Below are 22,025 nucleotides of genomic sequence, written 5' to 3' on the forward strand. Positions count from 1 at the left end.
GATGCTGGGAACCGAACTGCAGTCCTCTTCAAGAGCAGTATCCACTCCTAACCATTGAACCATCTCTCTAGACACTTTAAAATTAACCTCAACCGTGGCTAATTTGTTTGTGTTTTTGCTAAAATTAAACGAAAGCAACGTAGAATATCGGAAAAATTCGGTAAAGCCCAGAGCATTTTCATCCAGTCATTCAGTAATAGCTATGGCTATTTTTTCTTCAAACCATAAAGGAATGCTGTGACGTCTTCGGTAACGTGCTTACTTTCTTTTCCACCATTTTCTACCACTGGCAGCTAGAGAGGTCTCGCCTACCGGAGGACCCCAGGCCGGAGGCGAGGCTGAGGCGTCCTAGCAGAAGCGGTCCCTTTAAGGAGGCGGCGCCCGGGCGAGCTGCTCGCTGATTGGCGGAGCGGAGCCTCGTGGCGGGGCGGCGGAGACCGAGGTGGCTGGGTGGGGTCCGGCCGGTGGGCGCAGCCTCTCCCGGGGAGCCGAGCGAGTTGACAGATGAACGGGAGGCGCTCCCTGCTCGGCTTCACCTTTTGCACCTGCTACCTGGCTTCTCACCTCACGAACAAGGTGAGCGTGCGGGCGGCCGCGACTGCGCGTGGGCTGCGAGCCGTGCGGTCCACGTCACAGAAGCTGCTCCGGGCTGTCTGGTCCGGATGGGGACCGCGAGGAAACCGACTCTGAGTCCACTTCCCCGGAACTTCGTTTCCGACTTGGAGGATTGTCTTCAAAAGGAGGATGTGGTCGTGCGTGCGCAAAGCCTCGGGCTCCATCCCCAAAACTCACCTACACTCTCAACTCTTGGAAGGTGGAGGCAGGAGGATGCGGGTTTCAAGGTCATCCTCAGCTACCTTGCGAGTTTGAGGCCAGCTTGGGTTACTTGAACCTCTGTCTCAAGTTAATAAATACAAATATACGTAAACAAACAGAAAGCAAGCAGTTGCTGCTCTTCCCTCAGGGAAAGAAGAATTGACGGTATCAGAAACATTCTGCCCCGCCCCCAAGAGCCTTCTGCCCCAGGACCCAAAGTTCCAGAAGCAGTGTAAAAGATTAATTTATCAGCCCTTACCTCACTGATTGACTCATCTAGTCTTTATCTCCTTTTCAAGTATTTCCGCTATATCCAAGGGTTTAAAATCTTGAGAGGCAGAAACTCCTATTTTGATAAGAGTGGGAAGTTGCCTTAAGTTTAGTGGATGCTCCTGCCTCTACCTCCCAAATTCTGTGGGATTTGTAGTGGAACCGCCACGCCCAGCTATTATTATTTATTATTATTATTTTAATTTTTAAAAAAGATTTATTTTTATTTTATGCATATGGCTGTTTCGCTTGCATGTATGTCTGTGTGTTGTAGTGTGCAGAGCCGAGACTGCATATGGTTCTCTGGAACTGGAGTTACAGATGGTTGTGAGAGCCGTTATGTGTTTAGGTCCTCTGGAAGAGTAGCCAGTGTTCTTAACTGCCAAGCCATCTCTCCAGCCTTTGTCTATTCAATGTTTGTATGTGTTGGTTGTACCTACCATGGGACACCGGTAGAGGTCAGAGGGCATCTTGCAGAAATCAGTTCAGAGTGTACTTAGGTCATTAGGTTTGGTGGTTAGTACCATCTCACCAGCCCTACCCCTTTCCCCCCAAGACAGGGCCTTGCTGTGTAATCAAGGCTGGGTTGGAATCTTCCTTCTGCCTCCTGAGTGTGGGGATTACCTAGCTCAGAGACATTTTAGAGCTAACGTTCAATTTGTCAGAGACTTCTTTTTAAAAATATTTATTTTATTTTTAATTGCATCTCTCTCTCTCTCTCTCTCTCTCTCTCTCTCTCTCTCTCTCTCTCTGTGTGTGTGTGTGTGTGTGTGTGTGTGTGAGGATAGATGCCTGAGGAGGTCAGAGGCATTGGCACTCTTAGAGAAGGAGTTAAAGGTAGTTGTGAGCCAACCAATGTGGATGCTGGGAATCTAAGAGGGGTCTTTTTCAAGATCTGTAAGCATTATTAACCTCTGAGCCTTTTACCAACCAATAGACTTCTTTCTTTCCTTTTCCTTCCTTCCTTTCTTCCTTCCTTCCTTCCTTGCTTCCTTCCTTTCTCCCTCCCTCCCTCCTTCCCTCCTTCCTTTCTTGTTTTTCAAGAGAAGGTTTGTCTGTGTAGCCCCGGCTGTCTTGGACCTCATTGTGTAGACCAGGCTGACTTCAAACTCAGAGATCCACTGCTTTTGCCTCTTAAAAAAAAAAAAAAAGAGATGAGAGGTTCAGTACTTTGTTTTATTTTGTAGTACTAAGGACAGAATCCAGGGCTTCACATGTTAGCTATATGCTCAGCCACTGACCTACACTCCACCGGAGCGTCAGCGTCTTAGATCTCCCTTAGTTTGTGAACTAAAGCTAAGCACACAACACGTTGAGTAAATACTGGTATCGTAATTAAAGTTGTTGTGGGTGTTCAGGCCATGCCCAGGCCTCACCTCATCCTTTCTCTACTTCAGAATAGAAGCATCAGGGAATGGTAGGGTGGGGCACACTGAACGGTGCAAGTGAACGCAGCGCGGGAAATGATCTGTAACTGAAACACGGAGGAACTTAATCAGGGAGGGTAGGCCAGGGAAGGTACTTCTATGACCTTCCTCAATACCGTTGATTCTTACTGCTTAATCCCTCCCTCTTTCTCCCCTCCCCGCTCTCCTTCCCTACTTTCCTCTCCTTCTCTCCTTTCTTTTGAGACAGGGTCTTACTGTGTCTTCAACTGGCCTGGAGCTAGCTTTGTAGATCAGGCTGGCCTTGATTTCACAGAGCTTCTCCTGCACCTGCCTCCCGAGCACTGGGCTTGAAGGTGTGTGCCATTGCACCTGGCTTGGCTGCATTTTTTTTTCAGATAGTGTGGAGAATTAACAGAGTCCTTTCTTAAAGTATTTGATGGCTTTAGACCATAAATAAATAAACTTAAAGTGTTTATAGTAGAAAAAGATATCTCCAAAGACAAAAATACAATCCTTTCATTATAAAGGTCTATAAATCCAATTAAAAGACTTATAAAAAGACTGGAGAGATGCTCAGGTAAAAGTGCTTGCCTTTCTAGTGTGAGGACCTGAGTTCAGATCCCTAGAGCCCACCTAGTAATAGTAATAGTGTGTGTCTATACCCCTGAAACAAGATAGGAGGCAGGCACAAGGGAAGCCTGATGTGACGATGTGTGTCTACACTCCTATAGCAAGATAGGAAGCAGCTCATGGGCCAGTTAGCCTGGCATATGCAATGGTGAATAGCAAAAGACCTATCTCAAGCAAGGTGGAAGGCAGAATAACATCTAGGGTTGTCCTCTGACCTCCACACATGTGCTAAGCCACAATCACACATATGAACATGTACACATATGTATATTATATCAATAAATTATACACAACAAAGAATTAAAAAAGAAAGTATTAATATAAATACAAATTGAATCAGGGTATACCTGTAATTCCAGTACTTAGCAAGCCAGGGCCAAAGGATTACTGGGATCCTGGGTTACATAGCAAGTTCTAGGCCAGGGTGGGTTACATGGCAAGTTCTAGGTCAGGGTGGGTTACAGATAAGATCCTGTTTTTAAGAACAGACAAGCAAACAGTAATATAAACAAGCAAAACAAAAATATAATCTTACCCCAGCTGTTCCCTTCAGTATAACTTGGAAGGCCATTCTTTTGCCCATTCATAACTTGGGGGAATGAAGGCCTTTATATAGAATACTCAGATTTCTTCAGTAGGAATATTATTATATGCTCTATTAATCCTCTGTCAATTAAAATGTTCATCAGTCTTGTGTTTGTTTTCAGTATGTCCTGTCGGTCCTGAAATTCACCTATCCTACATTATTCCAAGGGTGAGTATCTTTTTTCTCCCCAGATTTTGTTTTTTAAAATATGTTTGTGTGTATTTGTGTGTATATGACACATGCATGACCTTTGGAGGCCAGAAGAAGGCACTGTAGCTGGAGTTCCGGGTAGTTGGGAGCCATCTGACACGGGTGTTGGGAATCGAATTCTAAATCTCTGCAAGAGCAGCAAGAATTTTTAACGACTCACCTCTCCAGCTCCCAGGGCAAATATCTTCAACTACCTGCATATGCATTTGTAGGAAATGTCCAAAAGTGTCTTAGAGTGTTCTTTAAACAGTTTTAGGAACTACACTAGGTTTTCTACCTCCTCCCTACCCAGGCCAGATCAAGACAAACTGAAGAAGTAAAACAGCAGCTGAACTGAACAAAGCAACTCCAGGGCAGGGTCACTGACCTCCGAGAACCAGGCCAGGGAAGTTGTGTCCCCAGGCCAGGGCAGGAAGTTTTATAGATTGTAGGTGAGGGGTGTTGATGTTTCTCCACAAGCTGGGTCTGTGCCCACATATGGTAAAATCAAAACCATGAGCGGCTGGTGCAAATGTGGAACTCTCTGAGCAGGAGGATTGGGGCTTTCCTGAGCTTACAGGGGCAACCTGGAGGCTCCAACTGAACACATAGGTTCATCAGCAGCTGGAGACACTATAGTTCACCCGTTTTGTTAGTAGGCTTTTGGTGTTCTGTGTTACTAAGGTCACTCCGGCTTGCTTAACGATGCAGCAGCAGCAACAGCAGGGAAATAGCCCCTGGTGACTGACTGACTGCCTTGTGGCTTTGTAAAAGCCTCTTTATTGTTACACAAAAGACACCTAATTTAGCAAGCCAGGTTCTGCCTGCCAAAACCACTTATCTGGAGATGTTTGAAGGCCCTTCTCAGCCACCTGGGACCTTCCTGGTTTGCCAGGTGTGTCTGTGCAAAGGCTCTGAGTCCTCCAGAAGAGCAACTCAGATAGCAGTCATAGAAGTCTCAGTGCCGTTAGGTCAGGATCCATACAGGATAGACTGTACCTGTTGGATTTTTCTCTTCGGCAGACACTGACTCATGTCCCTCCCCAGGAAGCCTGAAGGCCTCAGACATTTTTGTATGTGAACCTGTAAAACTTGGAATGACTTTCTGGATATTCCCACTTAAGAAATTTGGTAAAAGAACTGTTATGCACAGATTTGCAAAGTTCTTCCAAAACCAACAAGGAGACTGAGTCGCGTGTGTAAAAGCAAAGAGCCTTTATTCTAAACAAGTTTGCAAACTCGGGCTATCCTTGTGTTCAATGTATTGGGATAAATCAATCGGAGATTTGATTATCTCCGAGCTCAGTTATAGTTGTTTTTTTAAAAATATTTATTTATTTATCATGTATACAATATTCTGTCTGTGTGTATGCCTACAGGCCAGAAGAGGGCACCATACCTCATTACAGATGGTTGTGAGCCACCATGTGGTTGCTGGGAATTGAACTCAGGACCTTTGGAAGAGCAGGCAATGCTCTTAACCACTGAGCCATCTCTCAAACTCCCTATAGCTGGGTTTTTATAGTAGTAAAGGTGGGGGTGAGGGGTTTCTAAGGTTCAGGAGCCCTGATTGTCTAGGGGTGTCCTGAGGGATGTGTGCTAGCAGGTGATCCTATCTACAATGGTTGGAACGTTAGGAATTTCCTTTGGATGACCTGGTGTCTGGGTAATCTCAGTTTGTGGTCCTTCCTGCAATCAGGTATGGCCTCAGGGTAAACTACTGAGCTCCAGTCTTCCGTTAAGCTCAGCGCCTCTGGATCCTGCACTGGCAGGTGATAATGGCTGGAAGTTAAGAACTTCCTCTGGGTGCTCTGCTCCTGTTAAGCTTCTCAGGCCTGGGTCCTACAAACTTCTTTAGCTTTCTTCTCTCTCTCTCTCTCTCTCTCTCTCTCTCTCTCTCTCTCTCTCTCTCTCTCCCCCCCTCCCTCCCTCCTTTCCTCCCTCCCTCCCTCCCTCTCTCCCTCCCTTCCTTTCTTCCCTGCTCTTTTCTCTTATTTATTTTTTTGAGACAGGGTCTCTCTACATAGTTCTGGCTGTCTGTCCTGGAACTCGCTGTGTGGAACACGTTAGTTTCAAACTTACTGAGTTTGCCTGTCTGCCACTACCTCTTAAGTGCTGGAATTAAAGGCATGGGCCACCATGCCTGATAGAAAATTGTTTTTAAAAATAATTTATCAATTTATTTTTTTAAAGATTTATTTTGTTTCATGTGCATGAATTTTTGTCTGTCTGTCTGTCTGTCTGTCTGTCTGTGTGTATGTATGTATGTATACCATGTACTTGCTGCCCCCAGAGTTCAGAAGAGGGCATCAGATCTCCTGGAGCTAGAATTTAGCCTGTTGTGGGTTCTGGGAACAGAGCCCTAGGAAAATAGCCAGTGTTCCTATCAACTGAGTCCTCCTTCCAGCCCCAGTTTACCTTTTAACCTTGCATGCTTATGTACGTTCCTGTAATACCATATCCAAACTGGTATGACTCTTATTTTTTCCTTTCTCCAGATTTCATGCGCAAATAACATACTTTTGTTCACAAATTAACTTATTCATGAAGTCAGATAGTTTTCTTGCACTTAGTATTTACTTTCAGTGAATTTCTATTTGTGTCTTTTGCCCACTTAGTTCCACTGAGGTTGTAGCATTTTTCTTATTAATTTGGTGCATTTTGTGTTTGGTGCAGGTGATTGGGCCTAGGAGATGCTCTTTACCACCAGCCCTTAAAACGTTGCTTAGTTACTCAGGCTGGCTTTAAACTCATTCTGTAGCCCAGGCAGGTTTTGAACTTGTGATCTTGCCTCAGCCTGAGCCACCAGGCCTGATTTTAGTACATTTTTATTTATTTTTTTACATTTTAAGGGTATAGCCACCAGGGCTGGAGATGCTGACTTAGTGGTCAAGAGTGCTTGCAAGGACCAGAATTCAGCTCCCAGCATCCATATCAGGCCAACTTGAGACTAGTTGTAACTTTAGGTTCAGGGAATCTGATATCCTCTTCTGGTCCCCTTGAGCACACACACCCACATGGACAGACACACACACACATATAAAATAAAATAAAAAATTAAATAAAAGTGTACTACCTCTTTTTTTAAAATTTTTTATGGTTTATTTAACTTTATTTTATTTGCATTGGTGTGAAGGTGTCAGATCCCCTGCAACTGGATCTTCAGACAGTTGTGAGCTGCCATGTGGGTGCTGGGAATTGAACCCGGGTCCTCTGGAAGAGCAGTCAGTACTCTTAACCACTGAACCATCTCTCCAGTCCCAAGTGTACTACCTCTTGATCATGATTTTCATTGGAAATTTTTTTGCAATTTGTTTTTTACCTTTTATTTATAATTTTATTACTTAAATGCTTTATTTTATTGATAAACATGTTTCTTTTGTGATCACTTATATCACATTTCCATTTATGATTATTTTACTCCATGAAGATACCATGTAGATAATTATTCCTCGATGTTTGATAAAGCTTCTAGCTCTTGTCAGTTTAATTAAGCATATGATCACTCTGAGAAAATTATACCTCCCTCAATAGTTAACCAACTTTTAATATTCCCATTTATTGCTTAATTCTCTCTTTTGCCTTTGGATCCTTAAAACAATATATAGTTCATCTTCAGTGGTCCTTTTTGGGTAGCTTTTGTTAATTCTTTTAGGGGAAAGATCTAGGGCTGATTTTTTTTAAAGCATGATGCCATTTAAATTTGCATAGACCTTCTCCTTTATGCTTCTTTTTTAAAAATATGTTTGGGAGATGGAGAAATGACTGTGGTTAAGAGTGCTTGCTCATTGCTCGTTTTAAATTTTACTTTTATTTGTACCTATTTATTTTGTGTGTACATGTGCCAGAGTTGAGGGGTGGAAGTCAGAGGACAACTTCCAGAAGTTGGCTCTCTCCTTCCTCCGTGTGGGTCCTCACGTTTGGTGGGAAGTGCTGTCACCTGCTCAGCCATCTTACCACATTGTTTTGGTTTTTGTTGTTTTTTGAGACAGGATTTATCTGTGTAGCCCTGACCTAGAACTCACTATATAGACCAGGCAGACTCTGCCTCCTGAGTGCTGGGATTAAAGGCGTGCGCCACCACTGCACAGGTGCACTCATTGCTCTTGTGAAAAACCAGGGTTCGGTTCCTGGCACCTACATGGTAGCTCATAACTATCTGTAACTCCAGTTCCAGAGGATCCTACATCCATGCCTTACCTCCAAAGGGACTGCAGACAAGCTACACAAGCACATAAAATAATATATATGTTAACTATAAACATAAGTGTAAATATAAGCTGAGGGGTAGTGATGAGTGAGCGCCTTTAATCCCAGAACTCGGCAGGCAGAGCTCTGTGAGCTCGAGGCCAGCTGGGTCTACAGAGTGAGTTCAAGAACAACCGGGGCTACACAGAGAAACCTTGTCTTAAAAAAGTCTCCAAACACTACTGCATGTCTCTGGGGCGAACCGACCAGATTCAGACCTCTGCTCTAGATCAGGCTGATTCACGGCATGAGCTAGTTACTCCATTCTTGGCTGGCAGCAAAGCAATAGTTCTTACTACTGACCAGTTGTCTCCTAAAGCATGAGGAAAGGAGGGCTACTGTGGGTAATGGGGTAGTAGCCACAAATTCTATAAAGAAGGAAATAGCCTGGCATATTTCAAGGTTGCCGGCTGTGTGCCTTGGGAATCCCCAAGGCAGAGTGAGAGCATGTCCTTGAGGGTGGAGGGGACTGGCCCAAGTCACGAGGGCTGGGAGTCATGCATAAGAGACTTTGTCTTGAAGATGAAGGGTTCTCAGTTAGTATCATAACACATAGGTATAATACAGTCATTTCTGAGGTGAGCTGTCTCAGGTCATTGGGGACTAAAATACAGTCATAAAATGTATGAGTCATCTAGAGTATAGAGGTGACTAAGCTCAACACTGAGAGTGTCCTAAGAGGTCAGATTACCGTCATATATGACCCCTGGACGTCGGTGGGCCGTGGCCATGATCATGGTAAATTAGAACGTCCAGATTACAATCAGTGGAAAGTAGAAGGACAGTACTAAAACCTGTCAGGAAGATGTTAGCTGCACGAGGCTGAGGGAGTCCTGGACCCACTATGAATCCTCGAGATGCATGGATGGCTTCGCAAACAGGGGCTCCTTTATGTGTGCAATATTTAAAGGGGACATGGGGACTTGCTGCATTTGGGTAGCTCTAGAAGTTGAATACTACTTAGAGCCCCAGAATAAGGATAAGAAACATCACTGAAGAGAATACTTGTAATTATTACCTATCATCTCCAGGAGATGCCGGTGAACTCACAACCCCCCTCCCTGTTTAAAGGTTTATTTTTATAAGTGTGTGTGTGTGTGTGTGTGCGCGCGCGCGCGCGCGCGCGCGCACGCACATGCGCGTATATATGTGTGTGTGCAGTGACTGAGGAGGCTATTGGGTCTCCTGGAACTGGCAGCTATGAGCCCCTAGCCTTGGTGCTGGGATTTGAAAGAGGGCCCTCTGGGAGAGAAGGGAACACCCTTAACCACAGAGCCATCTCTCCCTCCCAGTCTTCCAAGTGTTGGGGTTACAGTTTGACATTTTAATGTGCTTTGCACAGTGGGAGAGGGCAATGTTTTAACATGCTATCCCTGACTGTATTGCTAAGAGCACTGTGCCTCTAGTGAACTTCATGACCCCAGGTGTATGTGGCTGTGAAGGGGCTAAGGTCTCAGGGCTGAGGAAGACTCAACCATTTTTAAAACAAGTAAGTGACATGGTTTGACTAGCTACTTAGAAAAACTGCTCCAAGGTATGGATGGTGGGGGCAACCCTTGGGGGTCTTTATAGGATGCTAAGGTGTAACATGAGGGCCAGTTTGTTGGGGTTTCTGTCTTGCCCAGTTCCCATAGCTGGTAAGCATCCAAAGAAAATTTCACAGAAGTTTAATTATAAACTGACTGGCCATTAGCTCAGGCTTCTTATTAACTCTTGTAATGTATATTAACCCATTATTCTTATCTATGTTAGCCACATGGCTCAGTACCTTTTTCAGCAGGGCAGGTCACATCCTGCTTCTTTCATGATCTGGGCAGGACTGCAGAAAGAGCTTCCTTCTTCCCAGAATACTCCCGTTCTCCTTGCCCTGCTTCTACTTCCTGTCTGATTGTCCCACCTATATTTCCTGCCTGGCTACTGACCGATCAGCACTTACTTAAAATGTAATTGACAGAATACAGAATTGTCCTACACCACTAAGGGCACAATAGGGAAGACTAAATTACAACAAAACTAAGGAGGTGGCTTAGGATGTGAACACTGTTATGGGGAAAAATACAGTCATGACGATTTTGCCAAGTAGACGAGGGCGATGAAGCCGGAGGAAGGGCTAGGGAGAAGGGTTGAGGTGCTACGTTAGCTCACTGGCTAAGAGCAGTAGGATGATGACCAGGCTCAGGGAATGTCTGAGACATCATTTTGCATATGACATGATTGTGAGGCTATGGAATTTCAGGGTAGAAGAATCTAGATGAGAACAGGGATCTGGAAGTCGTCCATACCTGTGGCTATGAATGAGGTTCAGGAAATGTCTAGAAGGAGAAGAGGCAAACAAGAATATCAGCACGTATTGACGAGCCGGATTCAAAGGAGGAGAGATGGGAAATTGTCTACAGAATTAGAGAAGAGCTGGGAAAACAGGAAAAGCGAGGTGTAGAAGGGTTGGAGATAGGGATTAGCGGCCGTCAGCAGGTCTGTCCTGGCCGGATGGCACTGGACTCTGTAGGCCTGGAGTAACTCATCTGGACATTCATCCGTTCCAGGTGGCAGACACTCATCGGTGGACTTTTGCTTCATATGTCATGGAAACTGGGTTGTGTGGAGATCAACAGCAGTTTAAGGTATCCTAGCCTCTGTGTAACTGGCTCATGACTCACGTACCCTTGCTTTACATATGTGTTATACTGCACCAGGAAACTTGAATGCGTGCTTGAGTTGTTTGGTCTCTTAGTTCTTTTCCAACCTTGAGATTCAGTGATTTTATAGTAAGATAAATCTTGAAAGTGTCACCAGTATGAGATTAAATTATTAGGCACAATCACAATACCGTATTAATTTGCCTTTGTCTTAGGGCTAAAGAAGACCACCACAGAGAGCTTACTGAGGAGCTTTAAATATCTTTTGGGAAATTTTTTGTTTGTTTGAATTTTTTTTTGTTTGTTTTTGTTTTTTGAGGCAAGGCTTCTCTGTAGCTTTGGAGCCTGTCCTGGAACTCACCCTGTAGACCAGGCTGTCCTGGAACTCGCCCTGTAGACCAGGCTGTCCTGGAACTCATCCTGTAGACCAGGCTGGCCTGGAACTCACTGAGATCCACCTGTTTCTGCCTCCTGAATGCTGGGATTAAAGACTTGTGCCACTCACTGCCCAGTGGGAGTTTTTATTATTATTTTCTACTTACAGAGCAGTTAAGAACAATACCAATGTTCTCGTCACTTTCTGTTGCTGTGGTAAGCACCAGGACCAAAGCAGCTACAGTAGGAAGGGTTTATTTGGGGTTTACCATTCCGGAAGGTTAGAGTCCATGATGTCTGTGCAGAGGCTGGTGGAGGAGGAGCTTAGAGCTCACATCTCGGTCTACAAGCAGGAAGCAGAGTGCATGGGAAAACAACTCATGGCCTTTAGATTTTTTTAAACTTATTTTTATTTAAAATTTTTAAAATTTTTTTTGAGATTATAATTTAATTACATCATTTGCCTCTTTGCTTTCCTCCCTCCAAACTCTCCTGTGCACCTCTCTTTGCTCCCTTAATAAACGGCCTCTTTTTATCCATTATCCCTGACTTTATTATTTTACTATTCATGTTGTGCATAAGATACTGATTTAGTCTAGAAGAGTGGCTTATTAATTCTTACTTTTGCCCTAAGTAGTGAACTAAAAAATAGTGAAGTGCATGCCTGTAACTCCAACACTGGCAGGGGCAGGGTGGAACTCACTGGTCAGCCAGCCTAGCAGAATCTGTGATATCCAGCTTCAGAGAAAGACCCTGCCTCAGAAGACAGTAAGGTGCAGAATGACTGAGGAAGATGTCTGAGGTTGACCTTTGGCCTTCACGTGCACATGCACACATGTGTACACACACAAACATGTACACATATATACACGCAGAACAGAAAAATATTATGTAAGATCCTTTTGCTTGTAAGACAAGTATTGACTTTACAGTGGTAGGCAGTTACTGTTCTAGGCAATGCCGGTGGTCCGCCTATGAACCTTCTTATTTTCGTACTGGAGGCTATTTTTAGGTCCACTAGATGTCAGCAGAATACAGAATTTTTGAGAATTCCATTTGAGGAGCCCTCCAGGCACCCATAACAAAACATTGCAGTGTTTGCAGGGAGCAGATGTTCTCTCAATAAGGCATGCTCTATTTGAAAAACAGTGATTTAATTTAATTAGCTTCATCTCAGTGACAACAGTTTTATGATGTATGCCAACACATTCCATAACTTCACACAGTTCTTGGTGGTGGCAGGTGGCATGCAGATGGAAAACAGACCCAGGATTCACATGAGATGCAGTATCTGGACTTCTCAGTCAGTGAGGGGGCCTGGCAGAGCCCTAGGCAGGAGGTCCTTCAGTGTGGTAGGCAGTACATGCAGTCCCTCCAGCCAGGTGTTGCTTCCCCTACTCTCATGCACACATACTAATGTGTGCATGCAAATGTGCACATGAACACACTCACTGGCTCAGCAATTCCCGAGAGGCCCAGATGCCAAAGGGCCCTGAGACCCTGCCAGGATCACCACAGACTTTAATTCTGCTTTGTTTCCTTTGTGGGTGAGTATGGTAATGAAAGACTTAACGGACATACAGGCCAGAGCCTCCAGATGATGGATTAAAAGTGGGGGCAGGCGGCGCCTCTGTTCCTGATGTTCACAGTACCCTCTACAAGTTAAACTTCGGGGCCTGCATCTTTCAGTAGTGCTTCTGGGAGTTTATCCTGAATACTATTAAAAAGTCACACACGTGAGGAAATAATATATTCAAGAATACTCACACAGCATCAGGATAGTAAAAAAAAACCTTAAATATCCAACCATAGGCCCTCCATAGACTGGGGTGACCTCACACTCAGAGATCCTCCTGCCTCTGCCTCTCCAGTGCGGGGATTAAAGGCGTGTGCCACTCACTATTCATTGGTATTGTTCAGTTATTATTAATGAAGTTAATGGTCAGTAATTCAATTATCAGTAAATTGGGTGTGGCTTTTTGCCATGGGAAATTGTGAAATTAAGTAGATTATGAGACGGTATGTGCAACAGGATCCCATTATTGTCAAAATGTTAGTATATGTGACATTTGGACACTGGGAGTGTACTTCCCAGGTGTTCCCCTTTGGGCATGGCCTGGATTATAATTTCAGTGGTTTTATTTTTGTTTTTGTTTTTGTTTGTTTGTTTGTTTGTTTTGAGACAGGGTCTCATTGTGTAGCCCTGGCCAGCCTGGAACATGCTGTGTAGCCCTGGTGGGCTTGGAATTTGCTGTGTAGACCAGGCTGGCTTTGAACTCATAGAGATCCACTGCCTCTGCCTCCTAGGTGATTGGGGGGGGTGCAAGAAATGTTGCAAAGATCACACTGCATAATAGACCTCATAAGAGAGATTTATTGGGGCAGGGTGTGTCTCAGGCCGCCTGAGAGAGGGTGGAAAAGGAAGAGAAGCCGTGCAGGTGCAGGCTCTAGAAAGGATACCTGACTCTGGTAACAGTGGAAGTGTGCCACATTTGGTGGGTGGTGACAACATGGCTTCTGGTGCTGAGCGGTGCAGGCTCGGGGAGCGTCTGTTGCTGGAATGGGGTTGGGTCTTGGTTTACCAACAGTAGGTGTGTACCACACTAGGCCTACAGTGTTTTTCTTAACGTTAGAGTGTGGTGGAGGATGGCATTTTCTCACTGCTCAGAGTAGCCAAGAATCCCGAGAGCCAGCTGTTACGGATTAGGGTCACAGCCTGTGCTCCAGTAACACATGTTCAGCATCTGCTCTCAGTAAACCAATTAAAATAGCTAAGTTAGCTGTCCTGGCAATGGGTGGCCCTGCCCACTTTTGACTTCTTGTTCTATTTTCTGTAGGTCATCTGGCAGGTTGTATGTTTCTTTGACCTGTTCTATCTCCTATAGGTCGTCTGACAGGTTGTACGTTTCTCTCTGGTAGAAAAAGTTTCTCCTCTGGATGGCCTAGGCACTCTGTTTTTCCAGCTTGAGACTTCTAGCTAATTCCAGTTTCCTGAAGGAATTTGTCGTTTGAACAGTCTGATAAAGTCAGGGACACAGGTGTCCCTTGAATGTCTTCTTCCCTGCCAGGCCAGTTACACAGCCTCTGAAGGTGTCTGAAGTTCTCAGGAAAATGCCTGCACCCCTTTTGGCTGAGGGGCAGCCACTGTCTCATGAGCACAACGTGCTCTTTCCTGTTGGCCCCAAGTGAGATGGCTGGTCAGTGCCTGGGCTGGATGTTTGGAGCAGAGTGCTCACTGGGCCTCCCTGCTACGGCTCCCAGGAGTCTCTTCTGTATCCGGTTGAAGCTGTGTCTTTGTATTTCAGAGTAAGGATTGGCACATAAGACATTCCTTAGGGTTGTTTTCCTTCTCTCACATCCACAGTGAGCAGTGCAGATTCATTTCTTGGAGTCTGTAACTCAGCAGGAGTTTCCTTTGTTTATTCTAAGAGGGACTTGAGTACAGAGGTCTGGGACTTTACTGACCTTACATTCCAAAGCCCTGGGCTGCTGCAGCCAAGTCAGCTGCCTGCGCAAAATAGACACCCGTGTCTTTCTCATCAACGCTCTACTTGCGGGTTCAGTCCTGCACTCTGGCGCATGGCCTGCTGTGGGTTTGTGTTGTTGCTTCTGATTCTTGTAAACCTAGTTGACAAGTGAGAATTGGGAAAGCCTTTTCCTAGGGGAATGGCCACCATCTGCAGTATCTCTTGGCCCCTGAGGGTGGGGATGGCATGCTCCTTTCTCTGTTCATCTTTTTGTTGGGGATGTAGACATCTATTTTTGCAGGCAGGACTGTGATAATGGAGAATATGTTTGTGTTAGCTTTTTTTACTTGCAGCTTACCTGTCGATAGCCTTGTCTCCCATTAGTGTACAATGGGTGTGTGGGCATAGTACAAAGGCATGATTGAAAGCCTAGGCTGGGTAGGCTTGACTTGAGATTCTCACCTTGTATTTACTGACTGTTCCGTAGGAACATGACCAGGGGTTAGTGTGCATCTGTGTGAGTGGAAAACTTTTGGTGAGAACAGGGGATAGGAACTGGTCAAGTGGGGCAGGGATCCAAATCGGCAGTTCTGAGAACATCAAGAGAGGGTTCTGCTTCCTGTTTCTTTGCTATCTTCTGGTATTAGTTGGGATTACTATTGCTTCATTGAAACACCATGACCAACAGCAAGTTGGGGAGGAAAGGGTTTATTTGGCTTCTACTTCCATATTATAGTCCATCACTGAAGGAAGGCAGGACAGGAACTCAAGCAGGGCAGGATCCTGGAGGCAGAGGCTGATGCAGAGGCCATTGAGGGGAGCTGCTTACTGGCTTGCTCCTCATGGCTTACTCAGTCTTCTGTCTTATAAAACCCAGGACCACCAGGCCAGGGATGGCACCACCCACCATAAGCTGGGCCCTCCCCATCAATCAATTGAGAAAATATCCTGCAGGCTTCCCTACAGCTGGATCTTATAGAGACATTTTCTCAATTGGGGTTCCCTCCTCTCAGATTACTTTAACCTGTGCCAAGATGACATAAAATTAGCCTACACACTCCTAAATAAGCACGTCTGATTGTGGCCTTGGTGATTGTGTGACTGGAAGTGAGAGAAGGCTCCTGGGTACCCACCTCATTGGGCCCTGAACTAACAGCTCACCCTCCTCCCACACCCACTCTAGTTTCTGCTCTAAGTTCTTTTAAAAGCCCCCCAGACTAACAGCTTGAAAGGAGCCCTATTTCTGGGACCCTCCTGTTATATTGGAGCTCTCTCTAACCCTCTCCCTTTTCTTCTCCCTCAATTCCATAAGCTCCTACCCATGATCTGGCAAAAATGCCAGAGGAAGGAGCCCCTTAGACCTTACAGGATGAAGGGAAGTTGGTAGTGAGAGTCAGTAGCCAGGCTGTCTGGTCTCAGGCCGGAGGCAGAGAAGAAGGTGGAACAGAGGATGGTGTCAGCATCACAGCAGTGCTATTGATGTCAGCTCACTTCCCAGCACGATGTCTTTCTGTTGGGAGTTCCTGCAGGTATTTCCACTGGCAGGAAAGTGAGCTGGGAAAAGATGAGAATGAAAACTCGGAGCAGCTCCATTTTCATCCATCCATCCATCCATCCATCCATCCATCCATCCATCTATCCATCCCCCCATCTGTTTTGTTTTTTCAAGATAGGGTTTCTTTGTGTAGCCCTAGTTGTCCTGAAACTAGCTCTGTAGACCAGGCTGGCCTCAAACTCACAGAGATCTACCAACCTCTGCCTCCCAAGTGCTGGGATTAAAAGCATGCACCACCACTGCCTTGCTGACAGTGCCTTCATTGCCAGTACTGAGTCAAGGCCTCCAGTTGTTGTAGAATATTACGATGTGTTACATTTGTTTATACTGTAAAACATTTGTTTAATGATGCAAAGATGTGTTGCATTCTTTTTTTCTAAAAAGTTTATTTATTTATTAAGTATACAGTGGTTTGCCAGCCTATGGGCCAGAAGAGGGCACCAGATCTCATTACAGATGATTGTGAGCCACCATGTGGTTGCTGGTAATTGAACTCAGGACCTTTGGAAGAGCAAGCAATGCTCTTAACCTCTGAGCCACCTCTCCAGCCTGTTGCATTCTTTTATGTTGCATTTGTTTAATTCTGTGAAGCTATGTTGCTTGGCCTGTCTGAAACACCTGATTGGTATAACAAAGAGCTGAATGGCCAGTAGCAAGGCAGGAGAAAGGATAGGTGGGGCTGGAAGGCAGAGAGAATAAATAGAAGGAGAAAAAGAGAAGAAGGAGCAAGAGAACAAGGAGAGGGATCAAGGAGTGAGAAAAGAAAGGGCAGTCACCCAGCCACACAGTAAGAAGTAAGTAAGAAGACATGGAATAAGAAGTAAAGAAAGGTATACAGAAATAGAGAAAGGTAAAAGCCCAGAGGCAAAAGGTAGATGGGATAATTTTAAAAATGTTGGCTAGAAACAAGCCAAGCTAAGTTGGGCATTTATAAGAAAGAATAAGCCCCCCCTTTGTATTTATTGGGCACTGGGTGGCGGCCCCCGGAGAACTAAAGAGCAGGAGTACAAGTCAAACAACCAACTACACTTCGGGCACTGAACCTGTCGTCCGTTTTCCTCACATATTTAAACACAGTGGAAGTTGTGACTGATGGCCTTTGCAATAAGAATGAATTCTATTGGCTTATAAACAGAGATCAGGGCTAGGGCCAGAGGAAGGATCTGTGGTAAGTGTAAAGGTAGATTCTGCTGGTGGAGGATGCAGAGAACCTGGTGCCTCTTTCATAGGGATGTGCTCTGTTCACTAGAGACTAAGCTAGGATTAGGGCCTGAACAGTGCTCAGGATTCAGGGGATTCAGGAAGGCCGGCTCATAGACTAGCGGGAGAATCACCAGGTTGATTGGCCACTTTTCCCTCTGGCGTCCCAGATGACCAGGCATCCTTCCATTGAAGGTCCACGTGATTGGCAGTCCTGGTTTATCCAACGCCTGTTCTAAGCCGCACTTCCTACACCTTTCTGTGAGAGGGTAGGACTTCCTTATGGATATGGCATGTGGGTGATGGACTCAAAGTCCTGAGCAGAATGGACATATGGGGATGCTTTCCCTCTGTAAGAAATTAAGAGTGTTTGGTTGATAGTCTTAACCATACACATGTATACACAGGCCAGAGGTTGACTTTGGGTGTCTTTGTCAATCACTGTCTACCTTTTATCTTATCTTTTTGGTTTTTCAAAATAGGGTTTCTCTGTGTAGCCCTGGCTGTCCTGGCACTTGCTCTGTAGACCAGATTTGCCTCAAACTCACAGAGAGCCACCTGCCTCTGCCTCCCAAGTGCTGGGATTAAAGGCCACCTTTTATTTTTTTGAGACAGGTCTCTCATTAAACGTGGAACCCTCAGATTCAGCATTCTGACTAGCAAGCTCCAAAGGTCCTCTTGTCACGCCAGCACTGGATTACAGGGTGCACCAGCATACCCAGATTTTACATGGGTACTGGGATCTTACACAGACCCTCATGTTTGTGTACCATGTACCTTGCCAGAATTTGACCACTCTGAACTCTTGAGGTTATTATTTAAAAACCTTTTTTTTTTCTAATTTTTTTTTTTGTTTTAAAGTTGTGATTCTGTGGAGCTGTTTGAAACATCTTAGGTAAACAGTCTTTTAAAAAGTTTTATTGGTGGGGGGCTGAAGAGATGGCTCAGAGGTTAAGAGCACTGACTGCTCTTCCAGAGGTCCTAAATTCAATTTCCAGCACCCACATGGTGGCTCACAGCCATCTGTAATGAGATCTGGTGCCCTCTTCTGGCCTGCAGGTGTACATGTAGAACGCTCACACACAAAATTACTGGTGTGCTCAAAAATCTTTGCCTTTGGAGAAAATCAGCTGTGTCCTCTCATGAGCCTGCAGCAAGGCCTGTCCATGCTCAGTTTGGGGGTTTCCTGAATGCTAAATAGATGTTACATGACAATTATATATTAGAAGCCTTCGTGTGTGTGTGTGTGTGTGTGTGTGTGTGTGTGTGTGTGTGTGTGTGTGTCTGCTTTCTCAGTTAGTAAAGAGCACACCTCACTTATCAGGTCCAGCAAGAATATTTAGACAACTGTGTTGGAAGACATTGGTGCCTCTGAGGGTCAACCCTTCCAGCTAGTTCTTTTCAAACATGAAGTGGTAAAAGCATTATAATTTCTCCCCCTCTTTTCAGATCTAATGTTTTGGCATGGCTTCCTGCTTCAGTGCTGTCAGTGGGTATAATCTATGCAGGGTCCAGAGCTTTGTCCAGACTGGTAAGTATTAGATGTGTGTATGTGTGTTGGGGGGGTGCACAACCCCTCTTTCCCTGTTGCCTTTTTTGTGTTTTAATTTACTGCACTTGGCATCAGTGGGGGCCAACATCATCTTGAACGTAAAATTAGATCAGAGAACAGAGCTGTTGGTCAGCTTACTGTAGCTGTAATCGAAACACCCAGGGAACAACTTAAGGAAATACATTCTGGCTCATTATTTTAAGGGGTCCCAGACTGAGTCCTTGCCTCTTAGGTGTTGGGCATCAGAGCAACGGAGGATGTTGCTGAGCTGCTCACCCCATGACAGATGGGGACAGCGAGATAGAAGATGGAGGGCCAGGAGTAAGTTTCAAAGGCCTGTCCCCAGCAACTTACTGGAGGTCTTGCTGCCTACACTTTCCAGACTTTCCCAAACAAGTACCACTACCTGGGGACCAAGACTGCAGTGTGTGAGCCCTTCTGAGGGGACCCTTGATATCCAAACCCTGACAGAGAAACCTGGGCCTGAGATAACACGAAGCATTTTTTTTTCTACTTTTGTTGAACTGAAGAAAATTAGAAAATAAGACAGGGCCAGCTTGTCTCACAAGGCGGAGGTGGGCAAAGAGAGACACAGTATCAACATCTGTGAAGTCTGCCGCAGTCTGGCCTCACCGAGCAGCTCTGACATGGGTTGCTATAGGATAGCCTTTTTGTACACTGTGAAGATGTGTCTCTGCCAAGGCACCTTCTGATTGATTTAATAAAGAGCTGAATGACCAATAACTAGGCCGGAAAGGATAGGCAGAACTTCTGGGCAGAGATAGGAACTCTGGGAAGAAGAGAGGTGGAATTCATGAGCCAGACCCAGAGGAAATGGGATGTACAGTATGGAAGGGAGGCAATGAGCCACGTGGCGGAACATAGATTAATATAACGGGTTAATTTAAGTTTTAAGAGCCAGATGGGACAGGCCTAAGGTAAGGGCAACTCTCATAACTGATAAGAAGTCCCTGTGTCACGCTTTGGAGCCGGTGACTCAGAAAGTCCAACAGCACCGGTTGCATTGATACAACGGTCCAGGGGATGCTGGATGCAGCTGTGAACACAAGTGTAGGATAGGGTGGAGCAGTGTCCGGGGAACTGGTAACATGAATTGTCCATTCTGTCTTCCCGTTCCTCATCCTTCCTGCTTCAGGACTGAGCTCCTCAATGCATTACCCGGAACTCTACACTGTAGTCCATTAAAACCGCATGGACTTATAAATCAAGATGGTATCAATGCCTCCTCTCACCTTATCTTAACTTCTATTTTTATTTATCAGAAAATAACTGTATCTGCCTCTTGGAAAAGTACAGAATTTGCAAAATAATTTAGTCTTTTTATTATTTTGTTGCGTTAGTCCTTGAGACCTCAGATGTAAAACCAACAAAGTCTGTCTAGCTGGGTAACAGTATTGTTCGGACAGCTTCAGAGTTATAAAATAGCAGTTGAGAAAGTAATTTGGAAGTTAAATCATTTCTTTTCTCTCATGATTTATACTGTTGAGGAGATGGAATGACATGTTTAGAGGGTTGGGAACTTTGGGGCGGGCATGGAGCTGACCCACAGGGCCCCTCGGTGCCCATCTTGGAGTATTCAGGTTCTTCCCATTCTCTCTGCTCCTTCTTACTGGTTCCATTAGCTTTGACTTTCCCCTCCATGTACTGGATATTTATGGGTGACAGAAGTTTAAAGTCTGAAGAAGTCAGGTACTGGGCTTATAAAAATAATGCTTTTCTGTCCAATGATTTTTCATAGGTTTAGAGCAGTTTTCTCTCTATCCTTTATTACTTATCTTTTACTTTGTGTGTGTGCACATATGTGTGAGGTGTACCCATGTGTGTGCATATATGTGTGAGGTGTACCCATGTGTGTGTGTGCACATATGTGTGAGGTGTACCCATGTGTGTGTGTGCACATATGTGTGAGGTGTACCCATGTGTGTGTGTGCACATATGTGGCAGGTGTCCCCACTTGTGTGTGCACATATGTGTGAGGTGTCCCCACTTGTGTGTGCACATATGTGTGAGGTGTACCCATATGTGTGTGCATATATGTGTGAGGTGTACCCATGTGTGTGTGTGCACATATGTGTGAGGTGTAACCATGTGTGTGTGTGCACATATGTGGCAGGTGTCCCCACTTGTGTGTGCATATATGTGTGAGGTGTACCCATGTGTGTGTGTGCACATATGTGTGAGGTGTACCCATGTGTGTGTGTGCACATATGTGGTAGGTGTCCCCACTTGTGTGTGCATATATGTGTGAGGTGTACCCATGTGTGTGTGTACACATATGTGGTAGGTATCCCCACTTGTGTGTGCATATATGTGTGTAGTTGTACCCACTTTGTGTGTACATATATGTGTGACGTGTACCCATGTGTGTGTGTGCACATATGTGGTAGGTGTCCCCACTTGTGTGTGCATATATGTGTGTAGTTGTACCCACTTTGTGTGTGCATATATGTGTGTAGGTGTACCCACTGTGTGTGTAGCATTAATAATAAAAACCAAGAGAAAGATACTGAGGTTCAACCTGAAGATCAGAAAAGCAAAACAGCCAGCCACTGGCTCTCGCCTCTCATTTAATCGTGTGCTTTCAAACTGCCTAACATATTATCACAGAGAGACCCCAAATTCCTCCATTATAGTGGGTTTTCCCATTTTTTTTTAATGTCGGAAGAAACTCTCTCTTTTAACTGATTCCTCCCTTTAAGAATTCCCAGTTGTCTCACCAAATCTACTGACGATGTTGATGAAGATGTGAGGCTGATTGCTGCTGTGTAGAACAGTAAGAGCCTGGCTGGATTTCACGGTAGCTATCTAGTCTGGCAGCAGCCCAAGGTTCAGGGAGAGCCCACAACCCAGGGTGGAGCGGTGAGGGGTTGTCTGAAAAATGCACAGGGGATTGTTTAGAAAAAGTACATGTGTTGGGGGCTACATGAAGGCTACAACAGAAAAATCCCAAACTCATTCAGAGGCTCATGGAAAAAAGAAAAGAAACTCACCAGCCGGAGCCCCACATGCAGCTCCAGTCTGTGCCAGTGGCTTTTTGGTGAATTTGTACCCCAAATGTTGTGTGTCAATGGTAGCACAAACAATAAAACCCA

At 45.1% G+C, this 22,025-nt stretch overlaps 1 protein-coding gene across 6 annotated transcripts in view; it reads left to right on the plus strand.

The window, feature by feature from the left end:
• Positions 1-412: 412 nt before the first annotated feature.
• Positions 413-22,025, plus strand: part of Slc35d4 (solute carrier family 35 member D4) — a 132,367-nt gene continuing 110,754 nt past the window's right edge. For 2 of the 6 annotated variants that reach the window (XR_007234701.3, XM_087896255.1), the window contains exons 1-4: positions 415-576; positions 3,812-3,858; positions 10,671-10,748; positions 18,810-18,891. Coding sequence is in view for 5 of the 6 variants with exons in the window: in XM_087896255.1 (XP_087752381.1) it covers positions 505-576; positions 3,812-3,858; positions 10,671-10,748; positions 18,810-18,891 (279 nt within the window). In the remaining variant the exon portion in view is untranslated. Of the gene's footprint in view, positions 577-3,811; positions 3,859-10,670; positions 10,749-18,809; positions 18,892-22,025 lie in introns of all 6 variants that reach the window. The other 4 variants (XM_085676314.2, XM_085676315.2, XM_048447966.3 and 1 more) reach the window with 4 other exon arrangements.

The sequence above is a fragment of the Myodes glareolus genome, chromosome 13 (assembly GCF_982192425.1).
Source record: "Myodes glareolus chromosome 13, mMyoGla1.1, whole genome shotgun sequence".
Classification (NCBI taxonomy): Eukaryota; Metazoa; Chordata; class Mammalia; order Rodentia; family Cricetidae; genus Myodes; species Myodes glareolus.